General features: G+C 45.6%; 3 protein-coding genes across 3 annotated transcripts; 2 read left to right on the forward strand and 1 right to left on the reverse strand.

Moving 5' to 3' along the window:
- Positions 1-9026: 9026 nt before the first annotated feature.
- Positions 9027-9635, forward strand: LOC109737079 (uncharacterized). The gene has a single exon (XM_020296300.1). It carries the CDS (start codon positions 9027-9029, stop codon positions 9633-9635), a length of 609 nt encoding a protein of 202 aa, XP_020151889.1.
- A 1033-nt stretch (positions 9636-10668) lies between these two features.
- LOC109737080 (cytochrome P450 84A1-like) lies at positions 10669-12942 on the forward strand. Its single transcript, XM_020296301.2, has 2 exons — positions 10669-11729; positions 12123-12942. The coding sequence occupies exons 1-2, from the start codon at positions 10779-10781 to the stop codon at positions 12783-12785; spliced, it is 1614 nt and encodes a 537-aa protein (XP_020151890.1). The 5' UTR covers positions 10669-10778; the 3' UTR covers positions 12786-12942.
- Positions 12943-21074: 8132 nt separating this feature from the next.
- On the reverse strand, positions 21075-23191 carry LOC109737076 (chaperone protein dnaJ 20, chloroplastic). The gene is made up of 2 exons (XM_020296298.4): positions 22500-23191; positions 21075-21462 (listed from the first exon to the last, which is right to left on the reverse strand). Exons 1-2 carry the CDS (start codon positions 22944-22946, stop codon positions 21322-21324), a joined length of 588 nt encoding a protein of 195 aa, XP_020151887.1. The 5' UTR covers positions 22947-23191; the 3' UTR covers positions 21075-21321.
- Between the last annotated feature and the right edge of the window lie 978 nt (positions 23192-24169).

Raw genomic sequence — 24169 nt, forward strand, 5'->3', positions numbered from 1 at the left:
TGCCTCTACTTGACTAGCTCGTTGAATCAAAGATGGTTAAGTTTCCTAGCCATAGACATGAGTTGTCATTTGATTAACGGATCACATCATTAGAGAATGATGTGATTGACTTGACCCATTCCGTTAGCTTAGCACTTGATCGTTTAGTATATTGCTATTGCTTTCTTCATGACTACATCCAGGTTCCGCTATTGGTTATTGACCGAAAACGTGTCTCGGTCATGTCTACATAGTTCTCAAACCCGTAGGGTCCGCACGCTTAACGTTCTATGACGATTTGTATTATGAGTTATGTGATTTGAAGACCGAAGTTCGTTCGGAGTTCCGGATGAGAACGGGGACATGATGAGGAGTCTCGAAATGGTCGAGACGTAAAAATCGATATATTGGAAGGCTATATTCGAACATCGGAAAGGTTCCGAGTGATTCGGGTATTTTTCGGAGTACCGGAGAGTTACGGGAATTCGTATTGGGCCTTAATGGGCCATACGGGAAAGGAGAGAAAGGCCTCAAGGGTGGCCGCGCCCCTTCCCCATGGACTGGTCCGAATTGGACTAGGGAAAGGGGGCGCCCCCTTCCTTCCTTCTCCTTCTCCCTTCCCTTTTTCCTATTCTATGTGGGAGGTGGAATCCTACTAGGACTAGGGAGTCCTAGTAGGAATCCACACTTTGGGCGCGCCCTATGAGGGCCGGCCTCCTCCTCCCTCCATCCTTTATATACGTGACCAGGGGGCATCCCATAGACCACACAAGTTGATCATTGATCTCTTAGCCGTGTGCGGTGCCCCCCTCCAGCATAATCCACCTCGGTCATATCATTGCACTGCTTAGGCGAAGCCCTGCGCCGGTAGCTTCATCATCACCATCATCACGCCGTTGTGCTGACGAAGCTCTCCCTCGACACTCTGTTGGATCGTGAGTTCGTGGGATGTCACCGAGCCGAACGTGTGCAAATCACGGAGGTGCCGTACTTTCGGTACTAGGATCGGTCGATCGTGAAGACGTACGACTACATCAACCGCGTTGTCATAACGCTTCCGCATACGGTCTACGAGGGTACGTGGACAACACTCTCCCCTCTCGTTGCTATGCATCACCATGATCTTGCGTGTGCGTAGGATTTTTTTGAAATTACTACGTTCCCCAACATAAAGAGTTCGTCGTAAAGAGTTACGTCGATGCAAGCTTTGACACCGATCCGGATGACTCTGAGTCTCGATCTAGATACATATTGAAAGTGGGAGCAATTAGCTAGAGTAGCTCCATGCAGAGCATTGTAGACATATAAATTTGCAAAATACATACGGATCTAAATGTGTCAGACCCGTTGACTAAACTTCTCTCATAAGCAAAACATGATCACACCTTAGTACTCTTTGGGTGTTAATCACATAGCGATGTGAACTAGATTATTGACTCTAGTAAACCCTTTGCGTGTTGGTCACATGGCGATGTGAACTATGGGTGTTAATCACATAAAGATGTGAACTATTGGTGTTAAATCACATGGCGATGTGAACTAGATTATTGACTCTAGTGCAAGTGGAAGACTGAAGGAAATATGCCCTAGAGGCAATAATAAAGTTGTTATTTTATACTTCCTTATATCATGATAAATGTTTATTATTCATGCTAGAATTGTATTAACCGGAAACTTGATACATTTGTGGATACATAGACAAAACACAGTGTCCCTAGTAAGCCTCTACTATACTAGCTCGTTAATCAAAGATGGTTAAGTTTCCTAACCATAGACATGTGTTGTCATTTGATGAACGGGATCACATCATTAGGAGAATGATGTGATGGACAAGACCCATCCGTTAGCTTAGCATAATGATCGTTAAGTGTTATTGCTATTGCTTTCTTCATGACTTGTACATATTCCTTTGACTATGAGATTATGCAACTCCCGGATACCGGAAGGATACCTTGTGTGCTATCAAACTTCACAAGTAACTGGGTGATTATAAAGATGCTCTACAGGTATCTCCAAAGGTGTTTGTTGGGTTGCATAGATCGAGATTAGGATTTGTCACTCCGAGTATCGGAGAGGTATCTGGGCCCTCTCGGTAATGCACATCATTATAAGCCTTGCAAGCAATGTGACTAATGAATTAGTTGCCAGATGATGCATTACGGAATGAGTAAGGAGACTTGCCGGTAACGAGATTGAACTAGGTATGAAGATACCGACGATCGAATCTCAGGCAAGTAACATACCGATGACAAAGGGAATAACGTATGTTGTCATAACGGTTCGACCGATAAAGATCTTCGTAGAATATGTGGGAACTAATATGAGCATCCAAGTTCCGCTATTGGTTATTGACCGGAGAGGAGTCTCGGTCATGTCTACATAGTTCTCGAACCCGTAGGGTCCGCACGCTTAACGTTCGATAGCGATTTGTATTATATGAGTTATGTGATTTGGTGACCGAATGTTGTTCGGAGTCCCGGATGAGATCACGAACATGACAAGGAGTATCGAAATGGTCGAGAGGTAAATATTTATATATTGGATGATAGTATTCGGACATCGGAAGTGTTCCGGAATGTATCGGGTACATATCAGAGTACCGGGGAGGTTATCGGAACCCCCCGGGGGAAGATATGGGCCATATGGGCCATAGGAGGGAGGCACACCAGCCCACAAGGGGTGGCGCCCCCCCAAGGAAGGAGGCCGAATAGGATTAGGGGAGGGGGCGTCTCCCCCCCTCTTTCCTTCTCCCCCTCTCTCTCTTCCCCTCTTTCCCCCTCCGGTAAAAGGAAGGGGGGGCCAAATCCAACTAGGAGCCCAAGTAGGATTCCTCCTACTTGGGCGCGCCTAGAGCTGGCTCCCTTCCCCTCCCTCCTTTATATATGTGGGGAGGGGGCGCCTAGAACACACATCCAACATTGTTAGCCGTGTGCGGCGCCCCCCTCCACAGTTTACACCTCCGGTCATATTCACGTAGTGCTTAGGCGCAGCCCTGTGCGGATCACTTCACCATCACCGTCACCATGCCGTCGTGCTGACAGAACTCTACCTCGACACCTTGCTGGATCAAGAGTTCAAGGGACGTCATCAAGCTGAACGTGTGCAGAACTAGGAGGTGCCGTACGTTCGGTGCTTAATCGGTCGGAATGAGAAGAAGTTCGACTACATCAACTGCGTTAACAAACGCTTCCGCTTTCGGTCTACGAGGGTACGTGGACACACTCTCCCCCTCTCGTTGCTATGCATCTCCTATATAGATCTTGCATGAGCGTAGGAAATTTTTTCAAATTGCATGCTACGTTTCCTAACAAACCAAACTAGTGATAAAACAAGAAACTAAAGATTCAGTTACAAGATCTAAAGATATACCTTCAAGCACTCACCTCCCCGGCAACGGCGCCAGAAAAGAGTTTGATGTCTACTACGCAACTTTATTCTTCTAGACTCGTGTTGGGCCTCCAAGCGCGGAGTTTTTTAGGACAGTAGCAATTTTCCCTCAAGTGGATGACCTAAGGTTTATCAATCCGTGGGAGGCCTAGGATGAAGATGGTCTCTCTCAAACAACCCTGCAACCAAATACAAGAAATCTCTTGTGTCCCCAACACACCCAATACAATGGCAAATTGTATAGGTGCTCTAGTTCGGCAAAGAGATGGTGATAAAAGTGTAATATGGATGGTAGAAATATATTTTTATAATCTGAATAAATAAAAACAGCAAGATAGCAATTGATAAAAGTGAGCACAAACGGTATTGCAATGCTTGAAAATGAGGCCTAGGGTCCGTACTTTCGCTAGTGCAATCTCTCAACAATGCTAATATATTTGGATCATATAACCATCCCTCAAAGTGCAACGAAGAATCACTCCAAAGTTCCTATCTAGTGGAGAACATAAGACAAAATTGTTTCTAGGGTACGAAACCACCTCAAATCTATTCTTTCCTTCATACTAAAATAACACAAAGCTATTCTTTCCATTCGATCTATCCTAGAGTTCGTACTAAAATAACACCAAAGAAAATTCAGATTCATAATACTTAATCCAACACAAAGAACCTCAAAGAGTGCCCCAAGATTTCTACCGAAGAAACAAAGACAAGAAAGTGCATCAACCCCTATGCATAGATTACCCCAATGTCACCTCAGGAATCCGCGAGTTGAGTGCAAAAACATACATCAAGTGAATCAATATGATACCCCATTGTCACCACGAGTATTCATTTGGAAGACATATATCAAGTGCTCTCAAATCCATAAAAGTACTCAATCCGATAAAATGAAATCTCAAAGGGAAAACTCAATTCATCACAAGATAGAGAGGGGAAAACACCATATGATCCGACTATATTAACAAAGCCCGTGATACATCAAGATCGTGACATCTCAAGAACACGGGAGAGAGAGAATAAACACATAGCTACTGTTACAAACCCTCAGCCCCGAGGGTGGACTATTCCCTCTTGGAGATCTATTCAATGTAATTCTTTTTGCGGTATGTTTGTTGGGATATGATGAATTGTGGGTTTATGATCAGATTATCCATGAATATTAGTTGAATCTTCTCTGAACTCTTTTATGCATGATTGTTATAGCTTTGTATTTCTCTCCGATCTATCAGTTTGGTTTGGCCAAATAGATTGATTTACCTTACAAAGGGAGAGGTGCTTTGTGATGGGTTCAATCTTGTGGTGCTCTATATCCCAGTGACAGAAAGGGACAAGACACATATTTGTATTGTTGCCATTAAGGGGAAAACGATGGGGTTTATTCGTATTGATTGGATTTACTTTGTCTGCATCATGGCATCTTGCTTAAGGTGTTACTTGATACGTCTCCAACGTATCTGTAATTTTTTATTGTTCCATGCTGTTATATTATCATTCTTGGATGTTTTACAATCATTTTATAGCAACTTTATAACATTTTTTGGGACTAACCTATTGACATAGTGCCCAGTGCCAATTGCTGTTTTTTGCTTGTTTTATACTTCGCAGAAAACCAATATATACCAAACGCAGCGAAACTTTTTGGAGATTTTTTCTGGACCAGAAGACACCCAGTGGGCCAAATAAGTACCAGAGGGGTGCCACTAGGGGGGCACAACCCACCTGGGCGCGCTTGGGGGCCCAGGCGTGCCCTGGTGGGTTGTGCCCACCTTGGTGGCCTCCCGCACCGCCTCTTCGCCTATAAATTCCCAAATATTCCAAAAACCCTAGGGGAGTCGATAGATTGGAAGCTCCGCCGCCGCAAGCCTCTGTATCCGCGAAAACCAATCTGGACCCTGTTTCGGCACCCTACCAGAGGGGCAAATCATCACCGATGGCCATCTTCATCATCCCGGCGGCCACCATGATGAGGAGGGAGTGGTCCATCCTCGGGGCTGAGGGTTTGTACCAGTAGCTATGTGTTTAATCTCTCTCTTGTGTTCTTGAGATGGCACGATCTTGATGTATCGCCAGCTTTGTTAATATAGTTGGATCATATGGTGTTTCTCCCTCTCTATCTTGTTGTGATGAATTGAGTTTTCCCTTTGAGATTTCGTTTTATCGGATTGAGTATTTTTATGGATTTGAGAGCACTTGATATATGTCTTGCATATGAATACCCGTGGTGACAATGGGGTATTATATTGATTCACTTGATATATGTTTTGGCACTCAACTCACAAATTCCCGAGGTGACATTGGGGTAATCTATGCATAGGGGTTGATGCATGTTTTCGTCCTTGTTTCTCCAGTAGAAATCTTGGGGCACTCTTTCAGGTTATTTGAAATTGTTTGATGCGTATCGTATAATTAACTCGCGGATACTTGTGGTGACATTGGAGTATCTAGGTGACATTAGAGTTGGTTGATGTGTATCATATAGTGTTATTTTAGTACGAACTTTTGGATAGATCGAACAGAAAGAATAACTTTGCGTTATTTTAGTACGAACTCTTGAATGGATTGAATGGAAAGAATAACTTTAAGGTGGTTTCGTACCCTACAAACAATTTCTTCTAATGTTCTCCACTAGATAAGAACTTTGGAGTGATTCTTCATCACACGTTGAGGGATGGTTATCTGATCCAATTAGATTAGCATTGTTGAGAGATTGCACTAGCGAAAGTACAGACCCTAGGCCTCATTTTCAAGCATTGCAATACCATTTGTGCTTAGTTTTATCAATTGTTACCTTGCTATTTTTTATTTATTCAGATTATAAAAATATATTTCTACTATCCATGTTTCACTTTTATCACCATCTCTTTGTCGAACTAGTGCACCTATACAATTTGCCATTGTATTGGGTGTGTTGGGGACACAAAAGATTTCTTATATTTGATTGCAGGGTTGTTTGAGAGAGACTGATGTCTACTACGCAACTTTATTCTTGTAGACTCGTGTTGGGCCTCCAAGCGCAGAGTTTTGTAGGACAGTAGCAATTTTCCCTCAAGTGGATGACCTAAGGTTTATCAATCCGTGGGAGGTGTAGGATGAAGATGGTCTCTCTCAAGAAACCCTGCAACCAAATGCAAGAAATCTCTTGTGTCCCCAACACACCCAATACAATGGCAATTTGTATAGGTGCACTAGTTCGGCGAAGAGATGGTGATAAAAGTGTAATATGGATGGTAGAAATATATTTTTATAATCTGAATAAATAAAAACAGCAAGGTAGCAAGTGATAAAAGTGAGCACAAACGGTATTGCAATGCTTGAAAATGAGGCCTAGGGTCCATACTTTCGCTAGTGCAATCTCTCAACAATGCTAATATAATTAGATCATATAACCATCCCTCAACGTGCAATGAAGAATCACTCCAAAGTTCCTATCTAGTGGAGAACATAAGACGAAATTGTTTGTAGGGTACGAAACCACCTCAAAGCTATTATTTCCGTCCGATCTATTCAAGAGTTCATACTAAAATAACACAAAGCTATTCTTTCCGTTCGATCTATCCTAGAGTTCGTATTAAAATAACACCAAAGCAAATTCAGATTCATAATACTCAATCCAACACAAAGAACCTCAAAGAGTGCCCCAAGATTTCTACCGGAGAAACAAAGACAAGAACGTGTATCAACCCCTACGCGTAGATTACCCTAATGTCACCTCGGGAATCCGCGAGTTGAGTGCCAAAACATACATCAAGTGAATCAATATGATACCCTATTGTCACCACGAGTATTCATTTGCAAGACATATATCAAGTGCTCTCAAATCCGTAAAAGTATTCAATCCCATAAAACGAAATCTCAAAGGGAAAACTCAATTCATCACAAGATAGAGAGGGGAAAACACCATATGATCCGACTATATTAACAAAGCCCGCGATACATCCGGATCGTGACATCTCAAGAACACGAGCGAGAGAGAGAGAGAGAGAAAGAGAGAGAGAGAGAGAGAGAGAGAGATATTAAACACATAGCTACTGGTACAAATCCTCAGCCCCGAGGGTGGACTACTCCCTCCTCATCATGGTGGCCGCTGGGATGATGAAGATGGCCACCGGTCATGATTCCCCCCTCCGGCGGAGTGCCAAAACGGGGTCTAGATTGGTTTCTCATGGCTAAAGAGCTTTGCGGCGGCGGAACTTCTGATCTAGGGTTACCCCGAGGGTTTTTGGAATATTTGGAAATCTATAGGGCGAAGAAGGGGTGCGGGAGGCCACCGAGGTGGGCACAACCCACCTGGGCGCGCCGGGGCCCCCGGGCGCGCCCTGGTGGGTTGTGCCCCCCTCGGGGCACCCCCTAGGTGCTTCTCTGGCTCACTGGATGTCTTCTGGTCGCAGTGTTTGGACTCCGTTTGATATTGATTTCCTGCGATGTAAGAAACAAGAAAAAAAACAGCAACTGGCACTAGGCACTGGGTCAATAGGTTAGTCCCAAAAAATGATATAAAGTTGCTATAAAATGATTGTAAAACATCCAAGAATGGTAAAATAATAGCATGAATACTTCATAAATTATAGATACGTTGGAGACGTATCAGAGACCATCTTCATCCTACGCCTTCCACGGATTGATAAACCTTAGGTCATCCACTTGAGGGAAAATTGTTACTGTCCTACAAAACTCTGCGCTTGGAGGCCCAACAAGAGTCTACAAGAATAAAGTTGCATAGTAGACACCGTTACTCCGTTCTTTGTGAACTTAAGATTCTAGATGCATGCTGGATAGCGGTTGATGCATGAAGTAATAGTAGTATATGCAGGCAGGAGTCGGTCTACTTGTCTCGAACGTGATACCTATATACATGATCATTGCCTTGGATATTGTCATCACTATTCGCTTTTCCATCAATTGCCCAACAGTAATTTGTTTACCCACCGTATGCTTTTTGTTCGAGAGAGAAGCCTCTAGTGAAAACTATAGTCCCTGGGTCTATCTTTCTCATATATAAAATCCAAAAATACATTGCTGCAATTTATTTACCGTTATTTTATTTCATGTTTTTGTTTATCTATCTATCATTACGAGATTTGATCCTTGCAACTAACGGCCAAGGGATTGACAACCCCTTGTTTGCGTTGTGTGTAAGTATTTGTTATTTTGTGTGTAGGTACTGCTAACAAGGTGTTGTGTGGTTCTCCTACTGGATTGATAACCTTGGTTCTTAATTGAGGGAAATATTTATCTCTAATGTACTACATCATCCTCTCCTCTTCGAGGAAATCCCAACGCAGCTCACAAGTAGCAGGCACGCCCGCCACGTCGGACCCAACAGCCTGACCCCACCGCAAGTTGCACCAAGTCCACCACCCAGACCTGCCGAATCCATTTCCTCTCTCCTCTCTTCTTCCTCCTCCGGGCCCTCCGTCTTGCAGCTCCGCGGCCGTTCCTAGCCTTTGTGTCGCCAGCTCGTGTAGAGCAGTCCTCTGTCCCGTCCTTCGCTGCGTGGGTCGTCGTCGCCGGCCCGGATGCAACCGCAGTACGTCTGACAACTGTCTGGTTCCGCCTTGTGCTTGATGTGTTCGACACATTGTCTGACCAGATTTTTTGTAATTTTAATAGGGAAAACAATGGATTCCAATGTTGCGTCGAACGAGGAGTATGGACCGATGGAGCTTGATCAAATGATTCAAGATGAGTTCTTCGATTTCTTGGATTTGGACGAAGAAGTGGACATTATCATGCTCATGAGCATGCAAGAGGATATGGACCGGCAAGTGGAGCATATTCTCAACTTCAAGGGCTCAATCAAATGGAGAAGAGTGATCAACCGGGATAGGGTGTCCGGAGCAAAGCCACTGCACAAGGACTACTTTGCTCCCAAGCCTAGTTTCCCGGATGATCCATGGTTTCGTCGCTGTTTTCGCATGCGGAAACCATTGTTTTTGCCCATTATGGAGGGAGTGGAGGCACACGACGACTACTTCAAGCTCATAAGGGACTACTGCAGACAACTCTCTTTCTCTGCCAAGCAGAAGTGCATGACTGCTCTGAGGATGCTTGCACTAGGTACTGCTGCAGATGCCGTTGGTGAGATGGTAAGGATGGGGGATAGCACGTGCCTGAAGACTACTGTCAAGTTTACCTGCGCCGTGGTGGAGGTGTTTGGACCTAAGTATCTTAGAGAACCAAATGCGCAGGACATGGAGAAGTTGTTGGCTATTGGTGAGGCAAGGGGGTTTCCAGGAATGCTCGGATCAATTGATTGCATGCATTGACAACGGAAGAACTGCCTCAAAGGTTTGCGAGAAATGTATCAAGGTCACACCAAATAGGCCACCATTATACTAGAAGCGGTGGCATCGCATGACTTATGGATTTGGCATGCTTTCTTTAGAATGTCGGGTTCTCACAACGACATCAACGTGCTTCAACGATTCCAGTGTTCATGAGGCTTTGCAATGGGTAATCACCGTCGTGCAACTACACCGTCAACGACCGAGAGTACAATATGGGATACTTTCTGGCCGATGGCATCTATCATCAGTGGGCGGCGTTTGTGAAGACCATATCCGCGCATGGCAATAAACAAAGCCACTTTGCAACAATGCAGGAAGCGGGTAGGAAGGATGTGCAAAGGGCATTTGGTGTGCTTCAAACTCGTTGGGGAATTGTGCGTAGCGGTGCAATGATGTGGGTATCAGAAACTTTGTGGCAGCTAATGACATGTTGTGTTATTTTACACAATATGATTGTCGAGGATGAGGGTGATGGTGTAGCCCAAACCAATGATTTTAAAGCGCTGCCTGGAGAACAAGTTGAAATCCCGAAAGATCAAGATGTAACTCAGCTTATGAACTTTCTGCAGATGCATCAGAATTTTCGAGATCACCAGGTGCACATACAGCTACTCAATGATCTTGTGGGGCACATGTGGACCCATAATGAAAACCAAGGACCTAATGTTTGAGTTGTGCACTTAAAATAAATTTTATGTAAACATTATCTATGCTCGGTACCAACATTTATTATTTACGTGCGACATTAACTTATATGATCGACGTGCATGAATTTGCATCAATTTAAGAATCCGAATTTGAGATATGTGAATTTCAGAGCAAAATATAAGGGCTCGTCCGGATCCGTCCGCGGATGTGTCCGGCGCATCCGCGGACGTACGGGGTGGGATATGCAAGTCCGGCTGCAGATGCTCAAATCTCACTCGTCTCGCCTAGTGCTCCCACAATATATAAACCCTCCATCGCAAAGAAAAGAAAAAGGTTATAAACCCGGCAGGCCGGCACCCTCAACTTTTCTCCTCGTCTCTACTCGAAAAGCGTTACTCCAGTCTAAAACCCACACAGTAGAATACCCCAAGAAGAAAACAACAACAACTAGAGCTTCTAGTTCGAGTACCAGCAATGGTGGGTTTGAGCTTGACCAAGATCGCCATGGAATGGCTCCAAGATCCGCTCAGCTGGCTGTTCGTTGCCTCGGTGGTCTTTGTGGTGCTGAAGCGGCGGCGGCGGCGGGGCAGGGCGCCGCCGCTGCCTCCAGGGCCGAACCCGCTGCCGATCGTCGGCAACATGTCAATGATGGACCAGCTGACGCACCGGGGCCTCACGGCGCTGGCGAAGAAGTACGGCGGCTTTCTCCACCTCCGCCTCGGCAAGGTCCACGCCTTTGCCGTGTCGACGCCGGAGTACGCCCAGGAGGTGCTGCAGGTGCAGGACGCTGCCTTCTCGAACCGGCCGGCTACCCTCGCCGCCACCTACCTCACCTACGACCGCGCCGACATGGCGTTCGCGCACCACGGGCCCTTCTGGCGCCAGATGCGCAAGCTGTGCGTGATGAAGCTCTTCAGCCGGCGCCGTCCGGAGACGTGGCTCGCCGTGCGCGACGAGTCCGCGGCGCTCGTCCGCGCCGTGGCCCGGCGGAGCGGCGAGACCGTGAACCTCGGGGAGCTCATCTTCAACCTCGCCAAGAACGTCACCTTCCGCGCCGCCTTCGGCGCCGGAGCCGCCGGCGACGCCGGGAAGCAGGAAGAGTTCATCGCCATCCTCCAGGAGTTCTCCAAGCTCTTTGTCGAGTTCTGCATCGGCGACTTCATCCCGTGGCTCAGCTGGGCGGACCCGCACGGGATGAACGTGCGCCTCCGCGCCGCGCGCGCCGCGCTCGACCAGTTCATCGACAAGATCATCGACGAGCACATGAAGAGGGGCAGGAACCCCGACGACGTCGACGCTGACATGGTGGATGACATGCTCGCGTTCCTTCCTGAGGCGAGAACCAAGGAGGCCGCCGGCGACGGCGAGGACGACCTCCAGAACACGCTCCGCCTCACCCGTGACAACATCAAGGCCATGATCATGGTACGTGGTAGATCCAAACCTCCGTCACTTATTTACTGCCATATGCGCCAAAAATAGATTTTTTCTAAGAATTAGGTAAGTTTCAGTCAACACTTTAGCTCCCAGATCTAGACATCAAGAGCCGTGTAGAATTTCTGTGTTAGATGAGAAAAAACTGTTTATTTATTGATGACATAGGAATGGACCGAGTGCATTTAAAACTTTAAAATGCTTATTATAAGGTTGATCTACCATTCAAAAGTAACATAATATTTTTTTAATCTTTAATAATGACATAAGGGAAATTAAGATGAATTTATTACTACTATGTTTCTTAAACTAAAATGAGTTTGTTACCCGTACTATGTTTTTTAAACTAAAATGTGCTTGTATATATGTATGTATGTACGACAGGACGTGATGTTTGGTGGGACGGAGACAGTGGCGTCGGCGATCGAGTGGGCAATGGCGGAGATGATGCACTGTCCTGATGACCTCCGACGCCTGCAACAGGAGCTCACCGACACGATGGGTCTCGATCGGAACGTGGACGAGTCGGACCTCGACAAGCTCCCCTTCCTCAAGTGCGTCATCAAGGAGACGCTCCGGTTGCACCCACCCATCCCATTGCTCAACCACGAGAATGCCAAGGATTGTGTCGTCGGCGGATACTCCGTGCCCCGGGGCTCCCGCATCATGATCAACGTCTTTGCCATCGGTCGTGACCCCAGCGCGTGGAAGGACGCCGACGCGTTCCGACCTTCAAGGTTCATGGCGGGGGAAGGGGAGGCCGCTGGGGTCGACTTCAAGGGCGGGTGCTTTGAGTTCCTGCCGTTTGGGTCTGGCCGCCGCTCATGCCCTGGTATGGCGCTAGGTTTGTACTCATTGGAGCTCGTCGTCGCGCAGCTCACCCATGGGTTCAACTGGGCACTGCCCGACGGCATGACGTCGTCGGAGCTCGACATGTGTGATGTCTTCGGCCTCACAGTTCCACGTGCCTCTAGGCTCAGCGTCGTGCCCACGCCTCGACTCACCTGCTCTTTGGTTGCTGATGATGATGTCGCGCGCCAGGCGTGATGTCATCCGCGCACCTATTGTCTTTGTGTGTGCCACCGCATGAGTTTGGTGGGTTTCTCTTTGCTTTTTCTTCTTATTTCTGTTTTCTGATACTACGGAACACAATAATTGAATCTTCTATGCTTAGGTTACAGAAGTATGATGCGTGACTATTTCATATATTGTCTTGGGAAGGGCAACAACACATGATGCACGCTCCTCCGCGGAGAGCCGTATTTCGGTGGTAGTGCGCGTTTCATGTCATCGTCAAAGAGTCTAGGGCGACGACTCGGGGGGGGGGGGGGGGGGGGGGGGAGGGGGTGTCTGTCTCCCGCTCATCGCTCGCTGTGACGAGTTGTTGAGCAATTATGCAACAACAATTAGGACAACCCACTATAGCAATAGAGACATGCTTTTTTGTTTTCCTCTTGATTTTTTACTTTCTAGCTGGTTTTCTCCCAAGAACATCGACTGCTCCCTCCTTTCCTAAATATAACTCTTTTTATAGATTTTAATATGGATTACGTACGAATGTACATAGACGTAGTTTAGAGTGTAGATTCGCTCATTTTGCTCCGTATGTAGTTCATATTGGAATCTCTAAAAGGACTAATATTTAGGAACAAAGGGAGTACAATAGAAAGTTAGTAAAACGATAGAGTCTAAAGATGTACTAAATTACAAAAATGTGCATGAAAGTGAAAAATGTTCATAAATTGCAAAAATATTCGTGTTTTAAAACACGAATTAGAAAAATATCCACTAATATGAAAAAAAATTCGCTTATACAAAAATGTTTGTGAACTCTAAAAAATATTGTCGATTTGAAAAAAATATAAGCACGAATTTTAAATATAATATATATGTATATTTTTTATTCTTAAAAACAATATAAAAATGTTCAAATGTCTTCAAAATAAGGTAAAAGAAAAACGAAAGAAAGAACCAGAACAAACTGGAGAACAGGTGGGGGAAAACGATAACCCGAAAATCCAGTACAGTACGTGCCTAACAGAGGAAACAAAAAAATGGGTGCACTCCCTCCGCGGCCCGGTCCATAGCGCTTACCCTTGTGCGTTTGCTCGATAGAACCGCGAAGCTATGTCTCGCATTAAGCTAGACGGAAGCTGCTCCTCGCGCAAGCACTGGGCCAGCCCATCAGTACACTTTTCTAAAACAAAAGGAAGAGAAAAAAAGGGGATCGGTCCCACTACCTCCATGGAGAAGTCCGGCCCTGCACTCCGCCCGCTTCGTGTTCGTGGCTAGTAGGGGCTTGGGGGGGGGGGGGGGGGGGGGGGGGGGGGGCGTCCTTCTTGAGGCAATCGAGACGGTTTTCACAGGATATTTTCTATTTCTTTTTTTTCTTATCTCTTTTTTATCCTTTTTCACTCTTTTCGAATTTGTTTCTTTGGTTTCTAGTTTCCTTTTTTATTTAGATTATTTTGTTTCTTTTTTGGTTTTATTGGTTTCTTTTGGTTTTCATTCTACATTTTTTGTATATGCCAACAACATTTTTCTAATTCACATTTAAAAGAATTCCAATATAAATTTATCATATTTTTTAATATATTGTCCAAATTTTCTCTATACACATTTTAAACATTTTTAAATGCTTGATTTACATTTTTCATATACAAGATTAAATTTTTTAGTACATGATAAATATTTTTAAATACATTTTTAAAATTATTGAGTAACAGTTTTCAAATAAAAATATTAAAAAATTTCTAATACATAGCCAACATTTTTTCTATACACATTTAACATTTGCCATACGCTTGATTAACATTATTCAAACACATGTTCAACATTTTTATATACATGATCAGAAATATTTCATCAATTTTTAATACATGATCAACATTTTTAATACACATTTAACATTTCTCAAATACTTGTTAATTTTTAATTGATTAAAAAAATTAAAAAAAATTCTATAAACATTCAATATTTTCCAAATGCTTAATTAACATTTTTTAAATATTTTTTCAACATTTTTCAAATACTTTGTAATATATATATTTAGAATATTTTAAAGTATAAACACAAGTACAAAAATAAAGCAAAAAATAGAAAACATAAAAAACAAAAAAATTGTTTGTGGCTAGTCAACAAGGCCCAAAATGGTCAACAAAAGTCAAGAGAGTTCAGGGAAATCAACACAAGTCCCAAGACAAACAACAAAAAACCAAGCAACAATGAGTGACAAGAGAAGGCAAAATAAAAGGCCTAACTGGCCAAAGGCCCATTCATTGATGGAGCTGAGCGGTGCACCGTAAACTATGGACACCTTCAACTTTGGCTAATTTTCATGGACTCATGGGCATGATTTTATCGTACTACACCTCCTACATACCACCACAATGGGCGGCATGGGCATGTAACAGGTTCACTCACATCACTAAACTAAGGGGAGGGCACTAGAGGTCTTAGAGTTTTGCTCCCAAAACGCTCTAGGATAGAGTCCGAGGAGCCGCATCATGACTCAGATCGATGCTAGAGATCTAGGAGCCTACTCTCAAGACGTTGTAGGATCGACCTCGGTCGAGAGTTAGAGAAAGGGTTTCAAGGAGTCGCGTCATGACTCCGAGCCTATGACAGTCCATCCTACCCAAGGCCCTTCTAACATAGGACTACAACGCCTCACTAAGGTGACGCTTTGTAATAATGCGTTTATAGGGATTGAACACAATTTAAAGAAACGTTGTGTCACTTTTTGTCAAGTGTACTATGACATTTGCTATAAAGTTGTCATACACACCTTCTATATTTATCAACGATCACCCTACTGCTAAACTGGCACATAGTCAAAAGTCACGAAACAATGTGATTTACACACCTATTGCTAAATTGGCACATATACATCTGTTGTACTCAATGTTTAAAAATAGAACAACAACCCTGGAGATCAGTGTCTTGACAACTCGAAGATGAATTGCATCTCAAGTTGATGGTGATGGTGTGACCTAGCCCTCTCTCACACACACGCACATGTGAGAAGTTTTTTTTTTGCGGATGTGAGAAGTTTTGGAGCCATGCCGTCAAGCACAAAGCTCTGTCAAAAAAATCAAGCACAAAGCTTGTCTACTTCATCTTTATGGAATTTTCAACCTCGTCAAATTGGACGGCACTGCGATGTTTTCTGCAGCTGATACATCTATTGTGTGATCGATCTTTAAAAAAACTGAAGCCCTCAGTGCCTCCATTAATTAAGACGTAAGTTGCTCAATTAATTAACAGAAAACCAAAGAAAAAATTCACGCACATCTCTTGGTGCCGCATTCTTGGCTCTTACGACGGAGATCTCATCGAGGTCACCCAAATCTGCACAGGAGTTAGGAGTATCATCGAGTGCAACATCAGCAGGGATCTCCTGATTTGTGCTACGAACCTTCCTCATCTCTCTATCCTTGAGTCCTTGAGCCACAACATTCTTCGGTTAGGGTGGACGGTCCTGACTCAAGGATACTTATGGCATTTCACGTGCTTCACAACAAAGTTGGCGTTGAGGGTTGCCCGTCAGGCAGGCAGCTACCCTTGTATTTCGAGAATATCAGAATCTCCATATATGCGGCTATGAACCCCAATAAAAACCTGGCTGTATGAAAACAGAATTGCTCACTGCACAATGCATAAATATGGATGGAAACTGTTGGCAAAAGAGCAACAAGATCAAAAAATTACTCGTACAAGAAATAAACTTGAGCATAGAAGAACAACCTTTCGTCGAATAAACATGTTTTTTTGTGGTAGCTAGCTAGCTAGCTGAAGTTGTTATCCATTTATTTTCTCCCACAGTGGAGAGATTGGCCTATTTCTCTCACAGTATTTGTCCATTTATTTTCTTCCACGGTGGAGAGGTCGGCCCATTTCTTGATGCTCAAAAGACATATATTGCGTAAAAAAGACTCTGCAAACGGAAATAACTTTGTGTGCAGATAAAAGTCAAAACGCCAAAAACAGTTAAACCATACAAAGGATACTGCATCTTCACTCCACCCATAGCTAAGTCCAGTGAGTCATCAACCACAGCCACATCCAGGAGTATATCCATCAGCCATCACCAACATGACTCGCCTAACGGGTGGCCCATAGTACGCTGCAAACAAAAATCAACACTGAAAGGATATCTATGCGAGCATGGCTTCTCTTCTTTATTGGCATCCAAGATGCTCCGATGTACAAGGCGAGTGCAAATTTCCGTGGTGTTTGGACATTCGAGAAGCGCTAGGAAAACAAATCAAGTTCAAACAGTGTTCTTTTTCAAAGTTTCTTTCACAGTCAAAATTTGTTTTTTGGGGCAACCTCCTTGAATGTCCAAAACAACATAAATTTTACATGCATTCAAACATCTTGGATGACAAAAAATCAGTTTTTTCTTAAATTTTAAATTAGTCTATTTGAATTTACTGTTCACGCCCAAGTGCAGATGCACCTGGGCACCAAATCATGGCTCTCGTTTGCAGTACCATAGGATTCTGTTTTCCTCTATCAGAAACCAAGCAAGCATTTTTTTTTGTGCTATATGAGTTCCATGTTGGATGTTGTGCTACATCCAGCTCCGGCAGTACCTTCCAGAATCCATGCATCAGTGGCTGTACATTTTCCTCCATTTCACTCGGAAAAAAATGATATGCATGAACTCTTTCCACACGTCTGGTCCTTGTCGCTTTGAAATAGAGCCGCACAAACATGCATCCACTCTTGTCGGTCTTATCATCGTCCGACTGACTTTTTCTTTTTGAGGCTAAAGAAAAATTCATTCCAAGAGAATAGAGTTACAGTTTGCTAATACAAACTCTAAAACACCGTTCAGGACCTTGCGCAACTAACAAGCGGTGTTACCTTCAGACCGACTGATATTAGAAAGACTATCAACTACTATATTTTGGTTACGACCTAAGAGCATCTCCAGCCATTGGCCCCCCAGGAGGCAAAAAATCACCGCCTGGGGCGAGCCGGTGGTATAATCGGCTCTAGGGGCGGTTGGGCACCCAGCCGTCACCCCAGGCACCGATATCAACCCATTTCTGGCCGCTTTTCGGTCCACTTTCGGCGAAAAAAGGCCCGATATCGGCACGAATCGCCCCGTATTCGGCGTGGTTCGGCGTGAATTCTCAACATAAGTAATTTTTTTATCACATAGTTCATCACAGAAAATCAATAAATAACAAATAGTTCAATACAAATTATATAGTTTAACAAATAAAAACTCATATTTCATCACACGTCGAGCTAGGTGTCGCCCTTGATCCTCCATAGGTGCTTCACCAGATCCTGCTGCAGTTGTTGATGCACCTGTGGGTCTCGGATCTCCTGACGCATATTGAGGTAGGCAGTCCAGGTTGCCGGTAAATGGTGATCAACTTGGGCAAGAGGACCCTGCCTGTAGTATGGTTCAGTGTCAAACACTGGCTCTTCCTGCTCGCTCTCAATGATCATATTGTGCAAGATGACATAGCAAGTCATGATCTCCCACATTTGATCTTTCGACCAGGTCTGAGCAAGGTACCGGACAACAGCAAATCGAGATTGGAGCACACCAAATGCCCGCTCGACATCCTTCCTGCAAGCCTCCTAAACCTTGGCAAAGTGGGACTTCTTGCCTCCTGGCACGGCGTTTGAGATAGTCTTCACAAATGTAGACCATCTCGGATAGATGCCATCAGCTAGGTAGTACCCTTTGTTGTAGTGCCGCCCATTGACCTCGAAGTTCATGAGAATGACCTTCAATAAGCTTGGCAAAGACGGGGGAGCACTGCAGCACGTTGATGTCATTGTGAGTTCCTAGCATACCAAAGAAGGAGTGCCAAATTCAGAGGTCCTGCGTGGCCACCGCCTTAAGTACCACACTGCAACCGCCTTTGGCGCCTTTATACATCCCCTGCCAAGCAAATGGGCAGTTCTTTCATTTCCAATGCATGCAGTCGATGCTTCCAAGCATCCCAGAAAATCCTCTTGTTGCATTCTGTGCTAGGATCCGAGCAGTGTCTTTCGCATTGGGTGTTCGCAAGTATTGCGGTCCAAACACTGTCACCACTGCCCTGCAGAACTTGTAGAAACACTCAATGGTCGTGGACTCGACCATGCGCCCATAGTCGCTGAGTGAATCACCGGGAGCTCCGTATGCAACATACTCATCACTGTCGTGCACTTCTGGATTGAGGTGAATCCAAGTTTGCCGGTGCAATCCTTCTTGCACTTGAAGTAGCTGTCGAACTCCCGGATGGAATTCACAATCCCGAGGAAAAGCTTTCGGCTCATCCGATAACGGCGCCGAAATACTTTGTCGCCGTGCAGTAGAGCGTCGGCGAAGTAGTCGGAGTAGAGCATGCAATAGCCTTCCAGACGATGCCGGTTCTTTGCTTTCATCCGCCCCGGCGCCGAGCCACCTCGCCGCGGCTTTTCATTGGTAGCGAGCAGGCCAGCGAGGGCGGCGAGGACCATGAGATGTTCCTCTTCACGGACGTCAGCATCGGCTTCCTCCTCCAGCAGCACGGCGAGCGCCTCCTCGTCGTCTGAGTCCATTGCCGAGCAGGCAAATCGCCGAACACCTTGTGGGCGTGGTGGGCGCACACCCGCCGGTACACTGTCCTGTGCGGTCGGAACGCCGGAAAAATAGCCCGGGCGGTGGTGGAGGCTACCGCGGCGAAACCTCCTCTCTTTTTCGGCGGGGAATGGCCTATCTAGCGGTGGTGAGCGGTGGGCGGCGCCGGGATCGGCAAGGTGGTGGCCGAGCGCGCGGGGGGGTGGGAGGCGAATCTGGACGATAGGCTTGACTTTTCGCCTGACAGTGTGGCCCAGGCGTGTTTTCCCTTGCCCTGAAACCCCCGAGCGCCCCCCCCCCCCCCCCCGGTTGCGCCGGGTTCGACCTGCGATCGCCAGGCCTAAAAGGCCGAGCCGACGGATTTTGGCGTCCTGGGGATGCGACTGGGACGTTTTTTCGACGCCGGCACGTAAAAAGTCGTCTGGGGGCCTGTTGGAGGCGCGGCTGGAGTTGCTCTAACTTCATAGGAATAAACTTTTGTGGACAGGAGAAGCTTGATTTTGGTTATCAGATGTCCATACGCAGAGCGGTCAAGAGAGTCGTTTGTGAGAGCAGCAATGGCAGCAGCATTGTCACCCTGGATCACGAGGGGGAGCCCGATCTTTGGATTGCTATATGGACAGACCCTCCATGATTGCCTTGATATCCACCTGCACTGCGTCATTACAATTGAATAAGTATCTATAAACTGCAAAAAGTACCGATCCTTTGAATCTCTGAGAATCATACTGGTTCCTGCTTCCCCGGTTACCTTGACAAAAGATCCAGCTTTTCGGTAGCCAAAATATATGCACTCTTTTCGAGGCCGTGTTCAATACCGCACAAAACAGCCGACACGTTCCCGTGAAGACAGTATCGTCCAACTGATTTTCTTCCTCGTCTAGTCAAACTGCTTTCGAAAGAACCCTAATGACATATCCAGCCATATAGTACTATGAAACGATACAAAATCAGGCATGCATGCCTAGCTAGACAATGTCAACGAACGATAACCCACAAGCAACTCGTGTGCACAGCAAGGAATTAACCATTTGCACACATCACATTCGTTGAACAAATATGTTAGCACACATCACATTCGTTGAACAAATATGTTAGCACATATACACGACGATAAGACGTCGACGCGTTAATCTGAATGCATCTGTTCAACACATATATTGCGTACATATACATATAGGAAGACGTTAGCGAAACGGCGATACAAGATAATAAAAAATGCTCATGGAGGAAATAAAAATAGCATAAATGAACCACTTTTTTGTTGAGTAAAATGTATTTTGTGCTAGCTAGCCAGCTGAAGTAGTTGTCCATTTCTTTTCTTCCACGGTGGAGAGGTTGGCCTATTTCTTGATGCTCAAGAGACATATATTGCACAAAAAAAGACTCTAGAAACTGAAAAAATTGTGTGCAGATAAAAAGTCAAACCGCCAGGAACAGTTAAAACCATAGAAAGGACACTGCATCTTCACTCCATCCATAGATAAGTCCAGTTGGGTCATCAACCACAGCCACATCCAGAAGGATATCCATCAGCCATCACCAACATGACTTTGCCTAACGGGTGGCCCATAGTGCACTGCAAACAAAAAATCAACACCATCAGTCCCTCCACAGTCCACACCACTCCCTTCATCTGAAACCACTGAAAGAATATCCATGTGTATGGCTTTCTTTCTTTGCAACTCCAACCACCAAAAAACACAACACATCACCTCAAGAAAATTCCACTGGTCAAATCGTCAGTTCGTAGTACAGCTAGATTTGATTACTTCTGTCTCATTATATTTACATTTCATCAGGCAAAGATTCAAGGAGGAGCGACATCGTTGAGGTTTACATGCAGCCTGGAACCCACTCAAATTGTGACATCGTTGAGCTAGTGCTGCTGTAGTCCGATCCTAACCATGCTTCTTAATCATAACCTTTCTAACTTTGCTACTCGAAGATATACACAGTTTAGTAGATGCTACGGATGGCTAGTGCGTATGGCGTGTCAGAGGATCGATGTCACGACTGTTCGGCCCTTCTTCTTCGCATCTGAGCTCCCCAGGATAGGTTCTCTTCTGCGTCCTTCACCGTGCTCCGCTTCTTCAGCTCGGATATTTGGCCTTCCCAGGACGTCCTCCATCCAGACTTCTCTTCCTGCTCCTGTAGTATGGTTCACAAAGAAAAGAAGTTAGTGTGGAGACAGAGGAAACTCTACAGCAAGTTGGAACTTCGCAAAGAGCATGACAAAGCAATGGTTGACAATTGCTACGGGCATTGTTAATTCAACATCATCAATAGCGATATGAAAAGAGACATCACCTAAGATAGCTCACTCCTGCAATTTTCAACCTTGCACGGAGGACACCACTTTCCAAATTATTAATCCTTTTTGGATTTCTTGTCAAATCTGACAACACCAAATTAACAAATCTCACACATGCGATTCCTTCTTTTCCTCTCCAAATTATTAGCATGAAAATGACTTATCTAAATCCATCTGAACAGACACCAGCCATCATCATGCCACATATGCATATATTCTACATCCACTGAATTCATTCATATTCATATATAAGATCGCATAAGGGAGGGTTTCTGTATTTCTTATTCTGTCTGTTTGTGATTGAAAAGTGATACATCAAGCATATGGAGCGGTTAGTCGGCAAGCACCAAATATTGGGATCTAAACTAGTAGATCTCCAATCAAGTATTTTTTCCCCAGTCCTAGAATACTCCTGGATTAACCAGCCAGCCATCTCAAGCCAGGCTGGATCCCACATGAATGATATGTTAAACTAGGATCCCACATGAATGATATGCTAAACTATGAGTTTACAGGTGTCTTAACTGAATAAATAGGCTAGCACAGAGCTATTGAGGTATTCTATTGAGGAATCTTGTTAAATATATTGAGGATTAGCCTAAAATGTTACTCCCTCCGTCCCATAATATAAGAGCGTTTTTAAAACCTTCTGAGTCCAACAAGTTTGCATGGAGATAGAGCGCAGTTTGAAGGATTTATAATTAATAAGATAAATACAACGAGGTGAAACCACAGATGGATTGAGACGTGGTCAGGAATTAATTCGAGGAGCAGACCGTGATGCAGACAATTTCCATCCATTATCATCCACGGAAAAGAAGAAGGAAGTAACAGAGATATGGAGACGGAGGAGACAGGCAGAGTGGGTGGGCACCTGGTGGTAGAAGGCGGAGGCGTCGTGGCGCCGTGCGGCCGGGGAGAAGGCGAGGCGGCAGACGCCGCGGGCGAGGGCGCGGTCGTAGGTGGTGCGGCGGCTGGGGTCGGAGAGCGTCTCGTAGGCCTCCTGCACCTGGATGAAGCGGCGCGTGTGCTCCTTGGCGGCGTCCGGGGGGGACACGTCCGGGTGGTACTTGCGCGCCATCCGCCGGTACGCCGCCCGCACGTCCTCGAAGCTGCTCCCCTCCGCCGAGATCCCCAGCAGGTCGTAGAACGTCGGCTGCGGCTGCGCCGGCATCGCCGTGTACGCGCTCGCGGCTCCGGAAGCAGCAGCCGCCCGCGCCCGCGTCGTCGCGCGGGGTGGGGGCCGGAACCCGGCGCGGCCGCCGCCGGCGACGGCGACGGCGAAGGCGGCGGACGCGGGGGAGGCGGCGAGGTGGGGCATGTGTGTGGCCTGGTGGTGGAGTGTTTGCGCACTGGGTCGGATCTCTCCCTCTGTCTGGCTCCACCTGATCTGATCTGATCTGATCTGCTTAAGCTTAGCCGTAGGAGCAGAGAGTGGCGGTGCTCCAATTTTTAATTAGGGGAGAGGGGGGCGTGGAGAAGATATAGAGAGGGAGATCTCCAACCAAAGATATGTGTGGAGTCGCTTTCCGGCCATTGTCCATTTCTTCACCCCACCTTGTTGTGTGTTGCTGTAGAACCAGCAAAATTGTCAAGAATTACTGTTTTGCATATGAAAACAAGCCGATTTTACGTGCTACGGGTTCCGTGTGGGATGCCGTGCACACATCCAGCATCCAGGTGAGGTCCAGCAGCACCTTCCAGAATTCATGCATCCGTATGTTGTAACCATTTGAAATGGCCAGAAATACAAATATTTAGGGACGGAGGGAGTAGTAATCCCTAGTGTTAATATGAGATACTTGCACCTAGATATCCCTAGTGTTAATGCATCAGATATGTTTATAACCAACTGTCTCACAAATAATTCGTAAATCAATCTGGAACCCAGCACCATATTGCAAGGGATCAATGCAAATAGCCGCGCGAGGTGTGGGGTGGAACCCAGTGCGGCTGCCGCCGGCGACGGCGAAGGCGGACGCGGCGAGGTGGGGCATGTGTGCGGCCTTTGTGCACTGGGTCGGATCTCTGCCTCGCTCCACCTGATCTGATATGCTTAGCTTTCGTGCTTGCTTAGCCGTAGGAGCAAAGAGTGGTGTGGTGGTGCTCCAATTTTTAATTAGGATAGCGAACCAACATGTGGTTGAAAAGTTAGAGGGACTGTGGTATCCCCGGACCACCAGGGTTCAAATCCTGGTGCTTGCATTTATTCCTATATTTATTTCAGGATTTCCGACGATGCGTATTTAGTGGGAGGAGACGTTCCCGTCGATGACGAGGCGCCTACGGTGACTTCGTAAATTTCCAGATAATATGTCGGTTCAGTCTTTCGAAGGTGCTCATAGGGATAGGATATGCGTGTGTGCATTCATAGGTGTGAGTGTATGCGCGTGTATATGAGTGCTTGTATCTGTACTGATATTAAAAAAATTAATTAGGATAGAGGAAGGCGTGGAGAAGATATATAGAGAGGGAGATACCCAAGATATGTGTGTAGTCGCTTTCCGGCCATTGTCGACTTCTTTCCCCCTTGTTGCTCTAGAG

Source organism: Aegilops tauschii, chromosome 3, assembly GCF_002575655.3.
Source record: "Aegilops tauschii subsp. strangulata cultivar AL8/78 chromosome 3, Aet v6.0, whole genome shotgun sequence".
NCBI lineage: Eukaryota > Viridiplantae > Streptophyta > Magnoliopsida > Poales > Poaceae > Aegilops > Aegilops tauschii.